Source organism: Centrocercus urophasianus, unplaced genomic scaffold (assembly GCF_019232065.1).
Source record: "Centrocercus urophasianus isolate 14NV4802_14NV808 unplaced genomic scaffold, USGS_Curo_1.0 seq_10, whole genome shotgun sequence".
Lineage (NCBI taxonomy): Eukaryota > Metazoa > Chordata > Aves > Galliformes > Phasianidae > Centrocercus > Centrocercus urophasianus.
This window is the reverse complement of record NW_024884142.1, coordinates 91,477,549-91,494,530: the sequence shown is the minus strand read 5'-3', so window position 1 is coordinate 91,494,530 and position 16,982 is coordinate 91,477,549. Positions and strand designations below refer to the sequence as shown.

The 16,982-nt window shown below is 43.1% G+C and overlaps 1 protein-coding gene across 7 annotated transcripts in view; it reads left to right on the top strand.

Annotated features, from left to right (window-relative positions):
• The window catches only part of CDC42BPA (CDC42 binding protein kinase alpha), a 153,193-nt gene extending 136,646 nt beyond the window's left edge, over nucleotides 1-16,547 (top strand). For 2 of the 7 annotated variants that reach the window (XM_042834461.1, XM_042834568.1), the window contains 3 exons: nucleotides 8,952-9,069; nucleotides 9,966-10,123; nucleotides 11,859-16,547. In XM_042834461.1, the coding sequence (XP_042690395.1) occupies nucleotides 8,952-9,069; nucleotides 9,966-10,123; nucleotides 11,859-11,990 (408 nt within the window). In that variant the 3' untranslated portion in view covers nucleotides 11,991-16,547. Of the gene's footprint in view, nucleotides 1-1,874; nucleotides 3,764-4,005; nucleotides 4,192-8,951; nucleotides 9,070-9,965; nucleotides 10,124-11,858 lie in introns of those variants that run through there. The other 5 variants (XR_006171413.1, XM_042834888.1, XM_042834646.1 and 2 more) reach the window with 5 other exon arrangements.
• Nucleotides 16,548-16,982: the final 435 nt, after the last annotated feature.

Genomic DNA, 16,982 nt, shown 5'->3' with positions numbered 1-16,982 from the left:
TGATCCAAGCTGCCTCCTTTTTTTCCTCTGGCATGAAAACAGAGGACAAGGAGCTGTGTTTGCAGCTGACATTATATTTTGAGTCCAATGTCTTATTGGAAAGACACACAAAAAAAAAAAAGAATAAAAAGGGAGGATGGATATAGGACATTCCCTGGAAAGTCAGTATGTGATGTAAAGAATACTCATCCAGTCTTACATACAGCCCATCTGTGGGACAGTTTCTTTTCAAAGACGTAAAATTAATTTAATAGATTCAAGCCCAATGCTTTCATGTTCCAAATGGTGAGGAGTTTAGTTTTTTTTTGTTTGTTTCTTAGCATGTGTGATTATTTTGCAGCAAGAGTATCTACTTTATGTACTAAATAGGATGTAATTTTTCAGAAGAAAAGGTATTTATCCTTAAAGGTATGTGGGAAAAATTGCAATGTTTTACTTTGGGAATGCTTCGTTTTGTTTGCCTGAAGGGGATGAGGAAATACATTTTTACATTGGAAGGGTGCTGCCACTAGGGGGAACAAGTGGTGCAAGGTCAATGGTTTTCTCAAATTGCCATCATCCAACTGTTTTAGTCGATGTTGTTTATGGAATGAAGAAAGTGAATGAAAATGATGGACCAAGCCTTTGTTACTTTGCTGTTTCTTCTTGACTTATTCGAGCAACTTCAGATTTGGCTGGGTCTGCTGATAGGAATTTGTTCATCCAGCATGAGTTTTCATGGAATCAGTATAGTATTATGTAGGCAGAAAGGTCCTTGTTAATAGGATTTGATAGAGAATGGATATTTTAATCTCTGCACTGAATGATTGTCACAAACTAACAGCCTAGTTTTTATCTAGCACCCATGGGTGAACTCTAAAGCAAGTGACAATTTAAATTTTCATTTATTTATTTTTATTTATGATACACACTATATACATAGTGTGTATATGTATATTTAGTGTGTATATATATGCATATATAATATAGATATATATGTATACATGAAATGAATCCAATCAAGACTTGTCTCTGCAAGTCCCACTAACCTGCCTCTGCTACCTTTTCCAGGCAGAGTGCCTAGAATTGAACAGAGCATGGCATTAAAAGTGGTAACAGCAGCCTTTGCATGGCAGGCTGCAGTGTACCAGGAGAGCAGGTCACTGCCTACTGGATGCAGGGCCAACAGAAGTTTGCTGGCTGGCAGCTTACTACTGTCCTTAGTAATGTGTTCTAGGAGATCAGCTTCAGAGAGCTTGATTTGAATTGTGAGAGTACAAAGTGAAAATCAGATAAATGGAGAGTTTAATATGGTTACTGTCTGTTTGATGTGCTGTGTACTAAACAGATGCCTCCGTATGCACAGCATGTCTGTCTGCATGTGAATGTCCTTGCTGATGCAGCCACTCGAGGGGAAAAGTTGCTTTCTCTGTGTGTTGTTTCCAAAGTCTTGGTATGCAACAAGCACGTGACATGAGCAGTGAGATGTGTTTATGGCAAATTGCAGCCTATTCACCTGGTCCTATGGTCTTTGTGTGATGGACACTCTTGTCTTCAGCATAGTCCTGTGTTTACACAGAAATGAATATGCCCAAAGCTCAGAATGAGATCACAATTAAAGGAGAATATATTAGAGGCTCAGACAACTTTGCATCCTTCTTTTCTTCATCGCTAGCAGTAACTTAGGAGTCTGGCTTTGACAAGCAAGGATGTGAGCTACAGCATAGCAGGAACTAGAACTTCTTAATTGCTGTTTGCAGAGCTGTAATCAGTACAGATTGGTATTTTATTGACATGGATACTCGATCGGGGTCATTGTTTTGCTGTGTACAATTTAGAATGGTTCATGTTAGTATATCCCCAAACTTATTTCTGTACGTGTTTTTCTTCCCTAGCAGCCTGTCACCAATTAGCTGGCCGTACAGTCTGGCCTCCCTTCTGCCCTCTTGTCCCTTGAAGCCACTTTATCGTGGATGCTCCTTTGTAGTGAAGATCTGAAATCTGGAACTGCACTAACTGCAGCACAGACCACCTCTCTGTGCACATCAGATTTACAGGATTGATTTTGCTTTCATATTCTGCATGCCTGAGTATTTTACATACAACAGTTAGTCTCAACTGCCATTATATTTGAACATGATGCTTCAGTTTGATCTCATCATACATGAGCCATTATACTTCCATTACAGATTATGTGTGAAGCTTTGCTTGTTTCAAGTGAGAAACTTTCAGAGTAAATATATATTTGGTATTCTTTAAAGAAAGTGGGAGCTGCATGCATGCATCTAATGGCAGAGTCTGTGGAGAGAGTTCCAAGGATCGTTTTTAAAATGTGGCCGTATATCGTGGCTTCTTCACATTCATGAATGCTGGCTAAATATCTTCATGGTCTGCAGTTGGCCTACCCTCTGCTTTTCGGCTTGTGATTTTAGACTCTCCCTTCTCTGCCTCATTGGCTTTTAAGAATGTAGCTGGCTTTGCTGCTGTTCTCTTGGTAGCAGGTGACTTGCCAAAGTCTGCTTTCATAGACCATTATTAGAATGGTGGGTTCTAGTACTCATATTTAGATGCTGCTAAACTTTCTAATAACAACCTAATGTGTATTATGTCTTAAATGCCATAATGTGGTAATTGATGTTTCATTTAACATGCAAAGCCTCATAATACCTGTGCATTAAAAAAAAAAACAAAAAACAAAAACACAAAAAAAACAACAACAAAGTTGGATTTTACCAGCTGACGGAAATGAAGAACAATAACAATAATGTTTGCTAATATGTATTGGAATGTTATTTAATGTTCTTTCAAACTTCAATATGTTCCACATACAAAAAGTAGTGCCTTAGGTTTAGTAGAGGGGTAAGCTGAATTTCTACCATATTGTTTTGTTTTTGTTTTTTAAGTCCTAACATTTCGAATGGTACCCAGATCTGTTTCTTTTAAGGTGATAAAGTCAGTTACACGTGGGGAAGGGAAAATTAGATCTGGTGTTTTGATTTGTTGGTGGCCTTTGGGCACCATCCACACATCAGGCTGGCCTGCAGGAAGTGTGCAGATGGCACAGGGAGTGAGATCAAGCCCTGAAACCTCTGTTACATCTAGATTTACGTGAGTTTTAATAACAAGAGCACTCGTGTCAGCACATTCTGTAGAGATCAATCAGAAATTGTTCCTGTTTAATCTGCAGGGTTAGTTTTCTCCTCCTTTTATGTCACACTTTGGGAGCACACTGCTCAGTTTACCTGTTAAAAACATTTGAATTTCCCAGCACTTTTGCACCTTATCTGGTAAAGGCATACACTTTTGCAGCAAGCAGATGGCAGAGCAAAGTCTGAATGCCTCACTAAAGCACTGTAAGGCTCAGTGATCACACAGAAGGATGTAGGCCTTGTGTTGTGTGTCTACAACAGAGTAAATTGTCCCCGTTGTCTGACTAACCAGTTTGCCTTCCCACCCAGTCTGTGTCCCTATCCTGTCGAAACACTGTTCACTCCCGTTAGAAATACTCTGTGTTTGTTGTACGGGTGATACTTAATTTTAATGGAACCGTTAAAGTGCATGAAAAACAGAAGGAAATCTCCTACAATCTTTAACTGTTGTGTATTCTCATCTTTTTTTCTCCCCACTCCATCTCACCTGTGCTCACCTTCCTTGTGTTATGTCTGTTTTAGATTGTAAGCTCCTCAAGGCAGGGAACTGATTGCTTCTCAACTGTCTGTAAAGCACCTTCTACAGCTGTGGTGCTCTTTGAAATACAAATTATAATAAATATTAGAATCGATTCCCAATGAGTTAAAAGTTTTATTTGTTTTTAATGTTTTAGCAACAGCAAGGGCAGCAGGCCCATGTGATACCATGTAAGGAAGGTGCTCAGAGGACTGGGGGTGACAATGTAAGAACCCACGTGCTGACGAGTGAGCAGGGCTGCTGTTCGGCTGTCCGTTTGACTGCTCTTGCAGACTGCTGTTGCTGGTGTAACCTGTACAACCATCCTTCATTGCTTTCTCTCTCTGTTGTCTTTGATAGCAGCGTTCCCCTTATCAATTCCCTCATCATCACTCCCGTCTGATCTCCTCTCCGAGCAACTTTGAACACATCTACCACATGACTGTTAATTCAGCTGAAAAATTCCTCTCTTACGATTCCATAAACACTGCATTTTCCCCGCCTCCGTGCTCTGCCCTGGGTACTCCAAACTTTATGACTCAGAGGGTATGGATGGCTGGGTCAGGTGTTCACTCTACTAACACTGTGTGGTTTTCCTTTTGCCTGGCTGTTAACATGGGAGAAAAACCCTTGGAAAGTGGTTTCCTTCGCCTGTTCACTTTCTTCTGTCACAGCTGATTTGTCTTCTGCTACCGGCTGTGGTCTTTCAACAGCTCTGATGAGCTAAAAAACAGATACAGATAAACAGAAAAAATCTTTACCAACTGGGCTGAACCTTTTGCTATGAAAACGGCATTTTTAGTTACCAGGAAGGTTGTGGGAAATCTGAATAATGTTTGTGTTTCACACTGTACATCTCCAGCAGTCAATGGCAGAGACAGGATGCTGTGTATCAGTTTGTGCTAGGAAAAGGATTCTGGATCTGTCTCTGCTGGACCAAAATTTCAAGCTGTTTGTTTACAGTGAAATAGTGGGAGTGCAGTAATGTTGCACAGTACTGTACACAGATGGAGAGAGACAGATTGTGCCTAGGTGGTTTCTAGGTTCAGTTAAAAGAAAGTTGGAATACATACAAGCAGGAAGATCAGAAATTAAAGATATTGGGTACTTGTTCATATAGATCCCCTTAATCCTGGTTGTTCTAAACAGAGACTGAGGTAAGATACTGTGCTGTAATTATCCTTCCAGTTGGAACGTAAAATCTGAGGGATGGAAGTGATGCTTTCTTTTTGCTTGTTGTTGTGTATCCTGGCCTGACATGAGGTTGCTATATCCTATGGTAATATAAGGCCATACTAAAACAAGCCCTTTTGTACCTCCTGCTGCATTGTAATTGCGTTCTGTGCTGTGGCCTGCAGTTCTGCTTTGGAACAGATTTGCAGATAGGTCACGAATAATCTGTGAAATAGATGTGTATAAAAGAAGAGGGTGGTCAGCAGGGCTAGGGAGTCAGTTGTTCCCTCTGCTCTGCCCCTGTGAGGTCACACCTGCAGTGCTGTGGCCAGGCCTGGGGCCCCCGGTGCAGGAAGGACATGGAGCTGTTGGAACAGGGCCAGAGCAAGCCACAAAGTTGCTCAGAGGGCTGGAACATCTTTCCTAAGATGGGCTGAGGGAGCTGGACTTATTCAGTCTGGAGGAATGAAGATTCCAGTGAGACCTCACTGTGGCCTTCCAGTACCTGAAGAGAGCTCACAAGCAGGAGGGGGACCAACTTTTTACATGGTCTGATAGTGACAGGACAACAGGGAATGGCTTTAAACTAAAAGAGGGGAGATTTAGGTCAGCTGTTAGGAAGAAATTCTTTGCTCAGAGGGCGTTGAGGTCTTGGCACTGCTGCCAAAAGCTGTGGGTGCCCCATCCCTGGAGGTGTTAAAGGCCACATTGGGTGGGCCCTGGGCAGCCTGAGCTGGTGGGTGATCTGTGGTTCTTCAGTGACGGCTGGTTGCTGAGGGTTTGTGTGTGTTTGAGCTGTGCCTGCCACTGTGATGGAAACGCTGCTGTTGGTTTCTGTGGCCTTTCGACACTCTTCAGACACATACAGCAAACCTTCACTGCCTGACTGCTTTGCTGTTCTTGGTCCCTGTCACTGGGAAGGGGTTTGTAATGCAGATCTGCATCCAACGCTAAAGAGAATTTAGAAATGCAGGAGGAAAATAAATATTTTTTTCCCTAAAGCCCCGGAACAAAATTTCACGCCGTGAACTTTGACTGGTCATGTGCACACTCATGTCACTGTTGTGTAGTGGTCACATAAATTAATGTCCAAAAATGGAATTGCAGCATTTTGGAAAGCACCCTTTGGTGGCAGGTCTGCATCCATCCTGGCTTTTCTGGAGAAACAGCTGGAGCACTGAAATTTTGTGCCTCTTTACCCTTTAGAGCACTGGAGGTTTAGGCTCGTGTGAAGGAGAGCAGTTGTCTCTTTTTGGCTTCAGGGAAGAGATACTTTAAGCTGTCACTGGAAGGTAAAGCTGTGGATTTTGCTTTTTGTCTGCCCATATCCCTCTCTGTGTTTGTAGTACAAGAACGATAGCAGGCCCTGTGCAGGGGTTGGGGGACCCAGGAACTGACTGAATATTGAAACCTGGAGTGTGTAGCAAGAGTTGAAAACGAACCCTTAAAATAGCTTTTAAGTCATGTCCTGCCATTTCATGAAAGGAAAGGCTTAGGTTTACATCATAACAAACAGAACCTCAATTAATACAAGAAAACAAACAACAAGAAGCACCGTGGACAGAGAAATGCAGGCAAGCATTATGGGTGCTGTGGCAGGTGCTGGGCTCAGGCTGGGGCTGAGGAGCACTGCCTCCCAGTGGGGCAGCACCCACTGACTGGTCATTCACTGCTGCGTAGCAAGTAAATGCTCAGCAAGCAGCTTCTCTGCTGCTGAGGTTTTTTCTTCAAAGAGAAATCCTGTCACATTTCTCCATTTGGTTCAGCAGCAGGGATGAATTTACCTGCTAGGATTTGGATTGTTACTCCATATGAGGGGTTTTTGTCTCTAAGTAAAGCAAGCTCGAGTTTCTTTTTCTTTTTTTTTTTTTTCCCCCTCTGTTTTTAATTTGCTGCATTTGGCTGCTTGATAACTACCGCTAACTGCCATGTATTTTTCTTTGAATCCCCTTTCTGCATTGCGTGCGTATCACTTTGGGTCCAAAGCGCCAGGGTCTCCAGCATGTGCTTCTTTTATTTTAGATCAAAGAACAAGAGAAGGTTTGCTTTGTGGAAAAACTTTCTGCAAGGAATTACATGGACTTTGCAAACTGAGGTCAAAAAAATAACTATTAAACTACACAAATGAAATAAATTAGTCTTTTTAATGCACCCATTCCTTCCTTCCCCCGATGCCTGTATGTTGCCTGCTCAGTCACTGTTAAGAAGGTCAGTCTCCTTATCGTTACATATAATTGCTGTCCCTGCAACATGAAATATTGTCAGTTTCTACAAGTACAGAGCTCCTTCCATGCAGCTCTGGTGTACTGACCACTGCTGCTGCACTTGGCTCTCCTGTGCAGTTCTCAAAACACAGCAGTGAGCCATTCCCTGTCCCTGTGGTTCCTTTTGTATCTACTGTAGGGCCACTGGTGTCGGTGCACCGCCAGGCTGCTCACAGGGAGCTGTAGTGCAGGTTGCTTATGGCACGGTGAGGGACACCAGGAGAGAAATTCAGTGCTGCAGAGCAGGTTATTTGTCCTCATTTGGGAAACAAAGAGTAAGCAGGAGGCAGCAGTGTGATCCTCAAGGGATTTTTGAAAGAGACTTGAAAACAGTGCAGCAGTAGCTACAGGGAGAAGTAAACAGAGCTTTTTCACTGATAAGCTCTTGTGTATTTTGTTGGTGTCTGAGAGATTTTTAATTCTTTGTTTTTTGCATGCTAAAAATCTGTCATTCCTAGGCCACTGGGAGGCTGAAAAGCAAAGAGTTGACTTTATAGCAAAGAGGTCTGTAACAGCAGTGACTCTAAGGGTCATTGTAAAATTGGACTGACAACAGGTTTTTAACAGTTATCTGCACCACCTAATACCTGTTCTTTACAAAGCCTCTATCTGATTACTCATTTTAGAATTCAGCTAGAGAAATGGATAGTGGCTGAGGGTCTTTCAGAGTATCCATCCAGGGGGTGGAAATTTCTGTAACATTTCGGCCTAGACAGGTATTGCAATAGAAAATGTAGGTTTTTATTTGGTTACTTTCTCAGAGTAAGGGTGGGGAAATAATGACATATGAATGGGAAGAAATAACCACTATTGCAGCAAGTGTTTGGTGAAGTGGAAACAAAGTAATATTCAGAGATACCTGCAGCTCTTTTCACAGTCTGCAGCTGTAAAGGCTTCCCAAGCCTAATTCTCATTAATGCTAATCACTTAATAGTGTAAATCACGTTTGTCTCTTGCGTAGGCAGAGATGAAACAATAGGCATGGATATTTTGGGCTAAGAAGACAGCTTGTATACAAAGAGGTGGGTTAAATAAGCTGAGAAGCCTTTTCTCCTAAAGTCAGCTGTAAGGTAACAGAAGCAGAAATTATATCAAAGTGGGTTGTTTTTCTTTTAAAGACATAATCTGTGTTTAAGGAGCTGCCATATTCGAATAAAGACACTGTTTTATCTGTTCCCTCAGTATAGGACCGCTTCAATTCAGTGACAATTTTAGAAAATCTCACTGGAACCCTTAGGCTGCAAACCAGGAGTGATAATGGCAATCCATGGAGTAGCCAGTGGTGGGTGCTCTGAGCAGACTGAGACCACAAGGCTGATTCTGGCTTTGGTTCAGCTGCTGTAGGTCTGAAGAAGTGCTGTTCATATCTTTGGAACCACCTCAGTTATCTGACAGATTGATCCTATGGTCCAGTATGTGTCCATAACTCCACGGGCACTGGGGATTCATATGATGTCCGTACAAAATTGCATGTGCAAGCCACAAGTGGTGGTATCACAGGGAAATTTTAACAAAATCCATAGAGGCATGTGCTCAGAAAGAGCGCATTATGCAATACACATGGAATTACATCTGTAGCAGCTTAGGCTTGCAAACCATCCTTTCAAGGAAATTCTTGAATTATTAGACCTACCTTTTCAGTTGTCTGCATACGTCCATGTAATTCAGCACTTCATTGTCAGCTGTGTGTGCTTCCAGTCTCTGCACTAAATTGCAGAATATTACTTTGCAAATTTTGCTGACTTGCTGCTCAGATAATTCAGCTCTGGTAAGGTTGGGGATTTGTTGCATTCTGAGACCTTCCTCCGTAACGTCCAAGGTTGAGCCAGCAGTCAATAAGAAACATGTTGTTGTGTGTCTGCATTGCAGAATCTTCGGCCTCAGGAAAGTCGGACCGTATTCAGTGGCTCTGTCAGTATCCCATCGATCACGAAATCCCGCACAGAACCAGGACGATCGATGAGCGCAAGCAGTGGGTTAGCAGCAAGTAAGCAATCAGATCTGTGTTGCTTTGGGGCTGTGCACACGTGTGTTAGGGAAGAGCTACTTGCACTGCTTCTGTCTGTGCTGCCACTAGACAGGACTTTCAGAAGCCATGGCTGGCCGTCCTTCCTCTGTGGGCTGGACGGAACTGTACTCTCACTTTCAAAGAAACCCATCGATAAGCAGCTAGCAGGTTTGACTTCCCACATTTGGAGTTTGTCAATTTAGAATCGAAAAGGCATTCTTACCATTGGGACTTCTTTGCTGCAGCTGAAGTGGTGTAAATTGTTGACAAGTTGTTCACAAGCTCCGCATTTATTAATTTTGTTGCTGAACTCTTTAGAGCTCCTGATGCTTCTCTTGCTGCTAGTGCAAAGAGGGCGTAGTAGAAAACCTGCTGGTACTGAAGAGTTACAATGCATAGGAAACAGCTTTCCTACTGCTGCCATGCTATCCTTGTGTGCCAGAGTCAGCAAAATGATCTGTGCTGAGATGAGGCAAGCGACTGAATAACAGAGCATGTGAAGATAGCCAACAGACTGCAGAAAGCCTGTGTGTCTGCTGTAGTCTGCATGTTCCAGTGCAACTCTACCTCTCCCCAGTATTGCTGGGGAGAGATGCCTAGAACGAAGCTGCCACCACAGCAGTTTATTCAACTGCTGTCTTTGTGAGGAACACAGTGACTGTGTCTCTGCTGTATGCTAACCCTGACATGTTGAGGAGCAGAGGAAAAACTGCATCTAGCATCAGACAAGATAAAAGCACACATAGACAGCAAGCCACGAGCTGAGCATCCTGGGACATGCCAGAGGAAAGCAGAAGTAGCCAGCCAAATAGCTAACATCTTTCTAGTACCTTGTCTGGGCATCTGCAATGGTTTAATTCCTCTGCACATTTTAGGATCATCTGCACAAAATGGCAGTGCATTGCGGAGGGAATTCTCAGGAGGTAGCTATGGAGCAAAGCGTCAGCCTATGGCATCGCCCTCAGATGGTTCCTTATCCTCTGGTGGCCTGGACCAAGGCAGTGATGCACCAACAAGGGACTATGAGCGAGAGGTGAGTGATAGGATAAAGAGGAAAAAATCTAAGTGCATTGATAAAGATGAGGAAGTTAAATTATGTTGTGGGTTTGGTGTAACTCCTTGATTGCCTGCAAGGTTGGGAATCCCTGTTGAAATGAAAACTCACTGTTGAATTTGCAAACTTTTATTTCTTGTGTTTCAAGTTGTGCTGATAAGACTCTGTATGTGATTGCCCCCTGGTGTGTGGCAGTGGTGACACTGCACCTCAAATATTATGGTCAGTTTTGGGCCCCTCACTACAAGGATACTGAGTTGCTTACGTGTGTGCTGAGAAAAGTAACAAAGCTGGTGAAGGGACCAGAAAACAAGGCCTGTGAGGGAATTGGGGTTATTTAGTCTGCAGAGAATGAGGCTGAGGGGGGACCTCATCGCTCTGTACCATTACTTGAAAGGAGGTTGCAGTGAGGAGGATGTCAGTCTCTTTTCTCAGGACACAAGTGATAAGGTGTGAGAAAACAGCCTCCAGTTGTACCAGTGCATGTTCAGGCTGGACATTTGGAAGAATTTCTTCACGGAAAGGGTGGTCAAGCATTAGAGCTGGCTGCCCAGGGAAGTTCTGGAGTCTCCATCCCTGGAGGTATTTTAGAGGTGTGTGAATGTGGCACTCAGGGACATGGTTTACAGATGGGACTCGGTAGGTCAGCTTGATGTTTGGACTTGATCTGGAAGGTGTTTTCCAATCTAGATGGTTCTGATTCTTTTTCAACTCTGGTCCTGGCATTTAACGTGCAGAAAATTCTCACTCTGCTCCTTACCTGGGATTTCAGGAGCAGTGAGGCTTCCAAAGATACTGGCTGAGCAGACTAACAGCTTGATAGCAACCTCTCACAGCTTGAAGCGCTGATACTCCTTCTGTCCTTTATTTGCAAAGACTCTTGAGCTGTAGTAGCAAACATTTCACAGCAGGTATTTTGTTGTAGTATTCACTCTTGAGTGTGTGAAGTTAATGAGATTACTTAAGAATTATCATGTAACAATTCCATTTAGAGCAGGAACTGGATTTAATCATTTATATACTGTGCAAAACAAAAGTATCTTTACAACAGGACAGCAGTGCTAAACTCAGTCCTTTCAACCAAGAAAGTTATATGTAGAAGAGTTCAATCTGAAGTTGGCCAGCAAAACTTCCCCAGACTGTTTTCTAACCAAGAAATGTGAAAATTCAGAGATCACACAGGATTTTCACTGTACAAAAAATATATCCTTCCAGTTAAAAATGGCAGTCAAGCGTCAGCCCAAATACAGGTCAGACGTATTTGCACTCTGCTGTGCTGTGGAAGAGCTAACTAGACTGACTTGATCTGGGTGGATTGAATTAATTTCCTGTGAGCATCACAGAAGAAACTGTGATGAAGCCTATACAATGCAGATTCCACTGTTTAGTACGGGAGCATCTCAGATCTGTGAAAAGGCAGGAGATGGAGCTCACAGTCTGACGCTACACACTGTCGATGCAGAGTGATCTGTACTCTGCAAGAATCCCACAGCTGCTGTGTCCTTCTGTCCCCATCAGGTTACGCGTGCTGTAAGCAGACTGATCTGACAGTTTACTCTTAATTCACACCCCTGCCAAGAAAACTTATCAGTGTTTTGGGGCACAAAATATGTGCATGCCTGTGATTCCAGTCACTTGTTGCTCAGACACCTGCACTCACTCAAATTTTCCATCCTGTTACTTACTGGTGTTTTTCTGTGTATTTTGGCTGCAGGACTCCGACTCGCCGAGACACTCCACTGCGTCGAACAGCTCCAACCTCAGCAGCCCTCCCAGCCCTGTTTCTCCTCACAAGACCAAGAGCCTCTCCCTGGAGAGCTCTGACCACGTGAGTTGGGACTCATGAACTGCTTCATCATTCAGATTTGACACTACAGCAGCTTGCTGTCCCCTTCACTTGCTCCATCCTAACACCTTCACCATCCTAACCCTCCTCATTCCCCGCCCGAAAGTCAACTGGGAGCCGGGTAGAGAGGAAGGTAGAAGCTGGTTGTCTGCAGCACTGCCTCACCCTCCCTTTCCCAGATTTGACAGCAGCGAATGAGTAAAGCTAGGGTGTTGGTAAATATCAGATGCTGTAGATTTGTCTTAGTGTTGGTTTCATCTTTTGCGATTACAGCTGCTTTCATTTTCAAAGACATATATTTATCCTACCCCACAATTCCCTCAAAAGTAACTTAAATAGACCAGACCAGTATCGGCAAGAGAAAATTTAGAGGGATTTTTTTTTTCGTACAATAGCTCATTGTACTGTACAGAAGCAGCACAGAGACCCCTTCCCCTGCATGGGGAATGATTGGTATGTCAGAGGCACATAAAAGCTTTCAGCCACCATGTTTGAATGTCTATCTGATTGTTGCCAGCAAATACTTATTGATTAAGATGATGCATATTTTACTACACTACAGAGTTTAAATAAATACACAGATGTTAGAGTAAAATATGTATGTATATATTAAAAAAGGAAAAAAAAAAAAGAAAAAAAAAAAGCATTGTGTATGCAGCAGAAGATGGATGCTTATTTAAGAGAGCCTTTAATTTAAGATTTGTGTTGTCCCTGTTTTCATACTCAATGATATCCAGATTTGGAGGCCTAGCCTAAAACCTTTCACAGGACAGATATTCCGTTCGCATATCATTTGCTGCACTGCTGGGAGAAGCCCCTGCAGTACTTTCCCAACGTTTCTTTATTTCTGGCAGTAGCATCTGAGGCTATAATTCCTAAGCTCATGTTAATCCCGTCCTTTGCAAAAACGACAGTGGTTGGAAAGCGACCCCCTGCCCCAACACCCGAGGGCACCCATCAGCCAGCTGGCCATGCTGGGTGCTGGTGTGTGGCTGTGCAGCTGCGAAACCTGCAGTGGAGGTCCTTACAGAAGCAAGGGAGCTCAGTGCCACAGGATTCAGCAGGAAAACTGTTTCCCTGGGTCAGACTTTGACCGGGCTTCACTAGGAAGGGAGCAGTCTTCCACATGTCTTTCATCATCCCTTAACAGAAACCTGTTGTTACCAAATAATAGTTTATAATACACATCAGCCAAATGAGTGCTCTTACTCTGAAGCTAGCTGCTGCTGGCTGTGCTGTCACTGTAGCAACGACAAACCTTGAAGACTGACCTCACACTGTTCACACTGTGGCCGTCACAGATGCCTGGTCACCCACAACTGCCGTGCGGGTAAGGTTGGTTTTCCTCTCCCTCCCAACCCGTGCTGTGGGTCTGTGCAATTTGCAGTTGTTTCTTTGTGCTCACCTGCTGTTCGGTTCCAGTCGCAGGCCAGGAAGATAGAAAGTATTGCAGTGGATGACAGAGGCCAGTGAGGTTGCAGAAATAAGTACAAAGCTGAAGCTGGTCGTGCAGTCACCGGAATAAATTGAGAAACTGACGTACAAAGGGATGGTAAGAGGAAGATCTCTCTCTCTCGTTAGGTAGCAAGGCAGATGTGTTTTTCATTTAGGAGTGTTCAGATGAGCCTCTTTTCTCAGTAGTATTGTTGCTGGCATTATACTATGACCATACTCAAACATGTAAGGGCTTTTTGTATTTAGAATACTGTTTTTTGTGGGTTTCAGAAACTTGCTATGGCTCTTAAACCATTCCATATTCTTGCAGTTAGCAGTAATATTGTGTTTCAACCGCATAGAAATGTTTGGAGTTTTCCAGTTTCTGTCTTCTGTAATGGAAGTTATAGGTAAGTTCAGACTGTGTACAGGTATGAGCTAAGTGTGGAACAGGGGATGAGACACAGAGATCATCGCCTGCACCATTTTATCCTGCTGGATCTCCTCAGTAAGATTTCTTTTTCACCCTGAAACACAGCTTGTCCAAGCTTATCAGTGTTACATTAGGACAGGAATTCAACATTGTTTTAAACATTGTTTCAAAACCTGTCTCTCTCCAGTTTGGGTTTTTTGGAGTAGCAAAACGGTAGTGGTGGTTTGTTTTCACTTCAAAGCTACTAGTGTTGCAAGCCCGGCATTTAATACTAAAGGCCTTAGCCAGCAGATTAGCACTTGCAATCAATTCCTTCTAGAACTGATTTTCATCTTTGTGAGGGACAGAGAAGCAGGGCATTATTGGCATCACTAGAACTCCACATCAGCTTCTTTCTACAGGCTGCCTATTGCTTCCAGTATAGCCACTGCTTTTCCCCACAATTCCCTCCTTTTGGTGAAGCATGTCCACACACTTCTCGAAGCCTTTGCAGACTAGTTTTGTATTTACTGTATCTTGTATTTAAACATTAATCTTATTTTGATATCGAGAGAAGGCATTTAAACAATAGTCACGTAAGGTAGAGCCGCCTGTGCAACACGTCCCCTGAGAGAGGGTCACCACATCGTCCTTGTGGGCGTTTCTGTAGCTGAGTTCATGCTCTGTCTGAAAATGGAGCCCACAGAGCCATGACACAGCAAACAAAATGACCAAATATGCCCGTTTACTGTGTCCTGGTGCCTGCAATCTACTGCTACTCCAACCCGCTGCAAACAGGCATTTTCAGGCAGAGCAGAGGGCAGCTGTGTGACACAACACTCCACAGGAGGAGAGCTCCACAGGGCTGCACTGTTTGTGCACCACAGTTTCTAAGCCTGGGCATTTTCCTTTAGGATTACTATATTTAATCGGTAGGTTGGTACTGTGCATTTTGTTACGCATCTGTTAAAAAGAGAAGCAGCAACTGTTCTCTCAGTTGAAAAGCAAATGACCACATCACTTATTGGTAAAGAGAAATGTCATCTTGGGACTTGAATAGCTTTTATGTATTTGGGGACCATTTGATTATACATTCGATTTTAAACCATGCTCATCTTTTTTGTTGGCACAAACACTGAAAACAAAAGCGTTCTGTAGCTGAGCTTTACGCATTGGGCTGGGGCAAGCAGCTCGGTCATTTGAACTGTAGGACTTTTGCCTGGTATCTCAATGACAGTTGTCTTTTAAGGTTTGATGTCTGCTGCTTTGCACTGTAGCATTGTTTCACCTCCACAGTTTGAGGGCTGTAACTTGTCTGGGGAGCTTGAAACCTCCCCTTCAGTCTGTGACTGTAGCATATGTTCTGTGTACACAGTTATGTGTCTAGCTGATTTTTTCCTTTTGGCTGAGACTGAAGGTATCTTGCATTTATGACACAAACATATGGGCTATTGGTTTTTTGCTTTTTATTGTTAATTTTGCAGGCAACAAAGGATGTGAAGATTCAGGCAGCTACTAAGGACTCCAGGTTAGAGAATGCAAAGGTTTGGTCAGTAGGTTTCCCCTGTGCGTGCATGGACACAGACATGTGCTTTCCTTCCACATATCCTACACCCAAAAGCAGGGTTGGAGTACACTCTGCTCCGTTCTATCTGGCCTGTAGTAAACAGCCGGTGGCTCCGAAACCCATCCATGTAGCTGTGGAAGTGGCTGCTTTTCCTCTCTGTTAGCTTCTGCAGCTTGTTAGGAATGCACGTTTTGCTCATCTTAGCGAGTTTCATAACTTGCTGTGCCTGATTTGGTTCTGATAAACTGAACAGCCACCTGTGTTAGTCTCAGGTATGCAGCAGAGGGAAGTAAAGGGTCTTGTCGTAACAAAGAAGTCCCCAGAGCATCGTGTTCTTTCTCATTCCGTTTTATGCACTTCGTTTAGTTTTATGCAAATACATTGAAGGTCAAATCTATCACAGTGCAACTACCCCTACCTCCTTAGCCTGGGAATCAAAGTGGCACATGTAGCTTCAGCTGTGGGTTTGGGTTTTTCTTTTTACATAGGAGTCAGTTGCTCAAAGGTAGTGGGATGGTTTTCTGCACTAGCACCAAAGCACGCAGAAGGGCGCAGGTGTGTTCAGGCTGTGTTTGGCAGGTGCCCTCAGAAGCAGGCCTATGGATGTTCCATGCTAAATTCCAACTCTGCTTTGTCTTTCTTTCCAGCCGCAGCTTTGTGTAACCTGTTTTCACTTTGCGTTTAAGAAAGTCTCATCCACAGGGAAGAAATCCACAAACAAACCAGTGTTGGTAATTCAGAGCAATTATACCTGCCTTTTTATGTATGACAGTTTCATATCATTTATTTTTAAAATATGGGATTTTTTAGGTTTTTCATTGTAATATTATTGTACAGTTTTGCATGGCATAGATGTAATCACTTTTTTGTTTTAGATTATAAAAGCTGACAAGTGTGCGTGTGGGGGAAAGATTCTGCTTTTTGCCTCTTCTCACTATTTTGTTTAATGCCCTCAGTGTTGTAGGGGACATTGTAAGAGATTCTCTGCTACAGAACAATGATGTAGATTCTTTTGCACAGAAATATTTAAGGTGGAAAAGTCAACAATGTAAAAATGACTCACCACCAATATTTTATGTTGGTAACACTTAATATTAACCTACTTTGATGTACTGCAATAAAACAGGGAACTGTTAGAAATGAAGACGTTTTGTCTTTTTTTTTTCTTCTCATACCTCTGCTTAAGCTTTGAGGAAGTGATGTAATTGTGGTTTTGAAAATATAATGGGCATATTTAATGCATCTGCATGAGGACATGGGGAAGAAAAGTAGTGCAATTCTATTCAGCTTATCACCTTTCAGAAAAACTTACCCAAACCCTTATACTTTTTGCTGTAGCTTGGTGGAACACTGCCTGTTCCTTGCGCTGTGACCTGTGCAGTCACCTTTGGTTCCACAGTGCATGGCAGCGGGCCTGCTGGTGTCAAAGCATTAGAGAAGTGGGAAGTGAGCTGTGTGTCAGGGGCCCTGTTCATCTCCCAGCACTCATTTTCTGTCGTGATGCAATACACAGAGTGAGCAAAACAGTCTGTACAGCACTGCTACCGTGCAGCTTCACAGAAGCAAATGTAACCTCTGG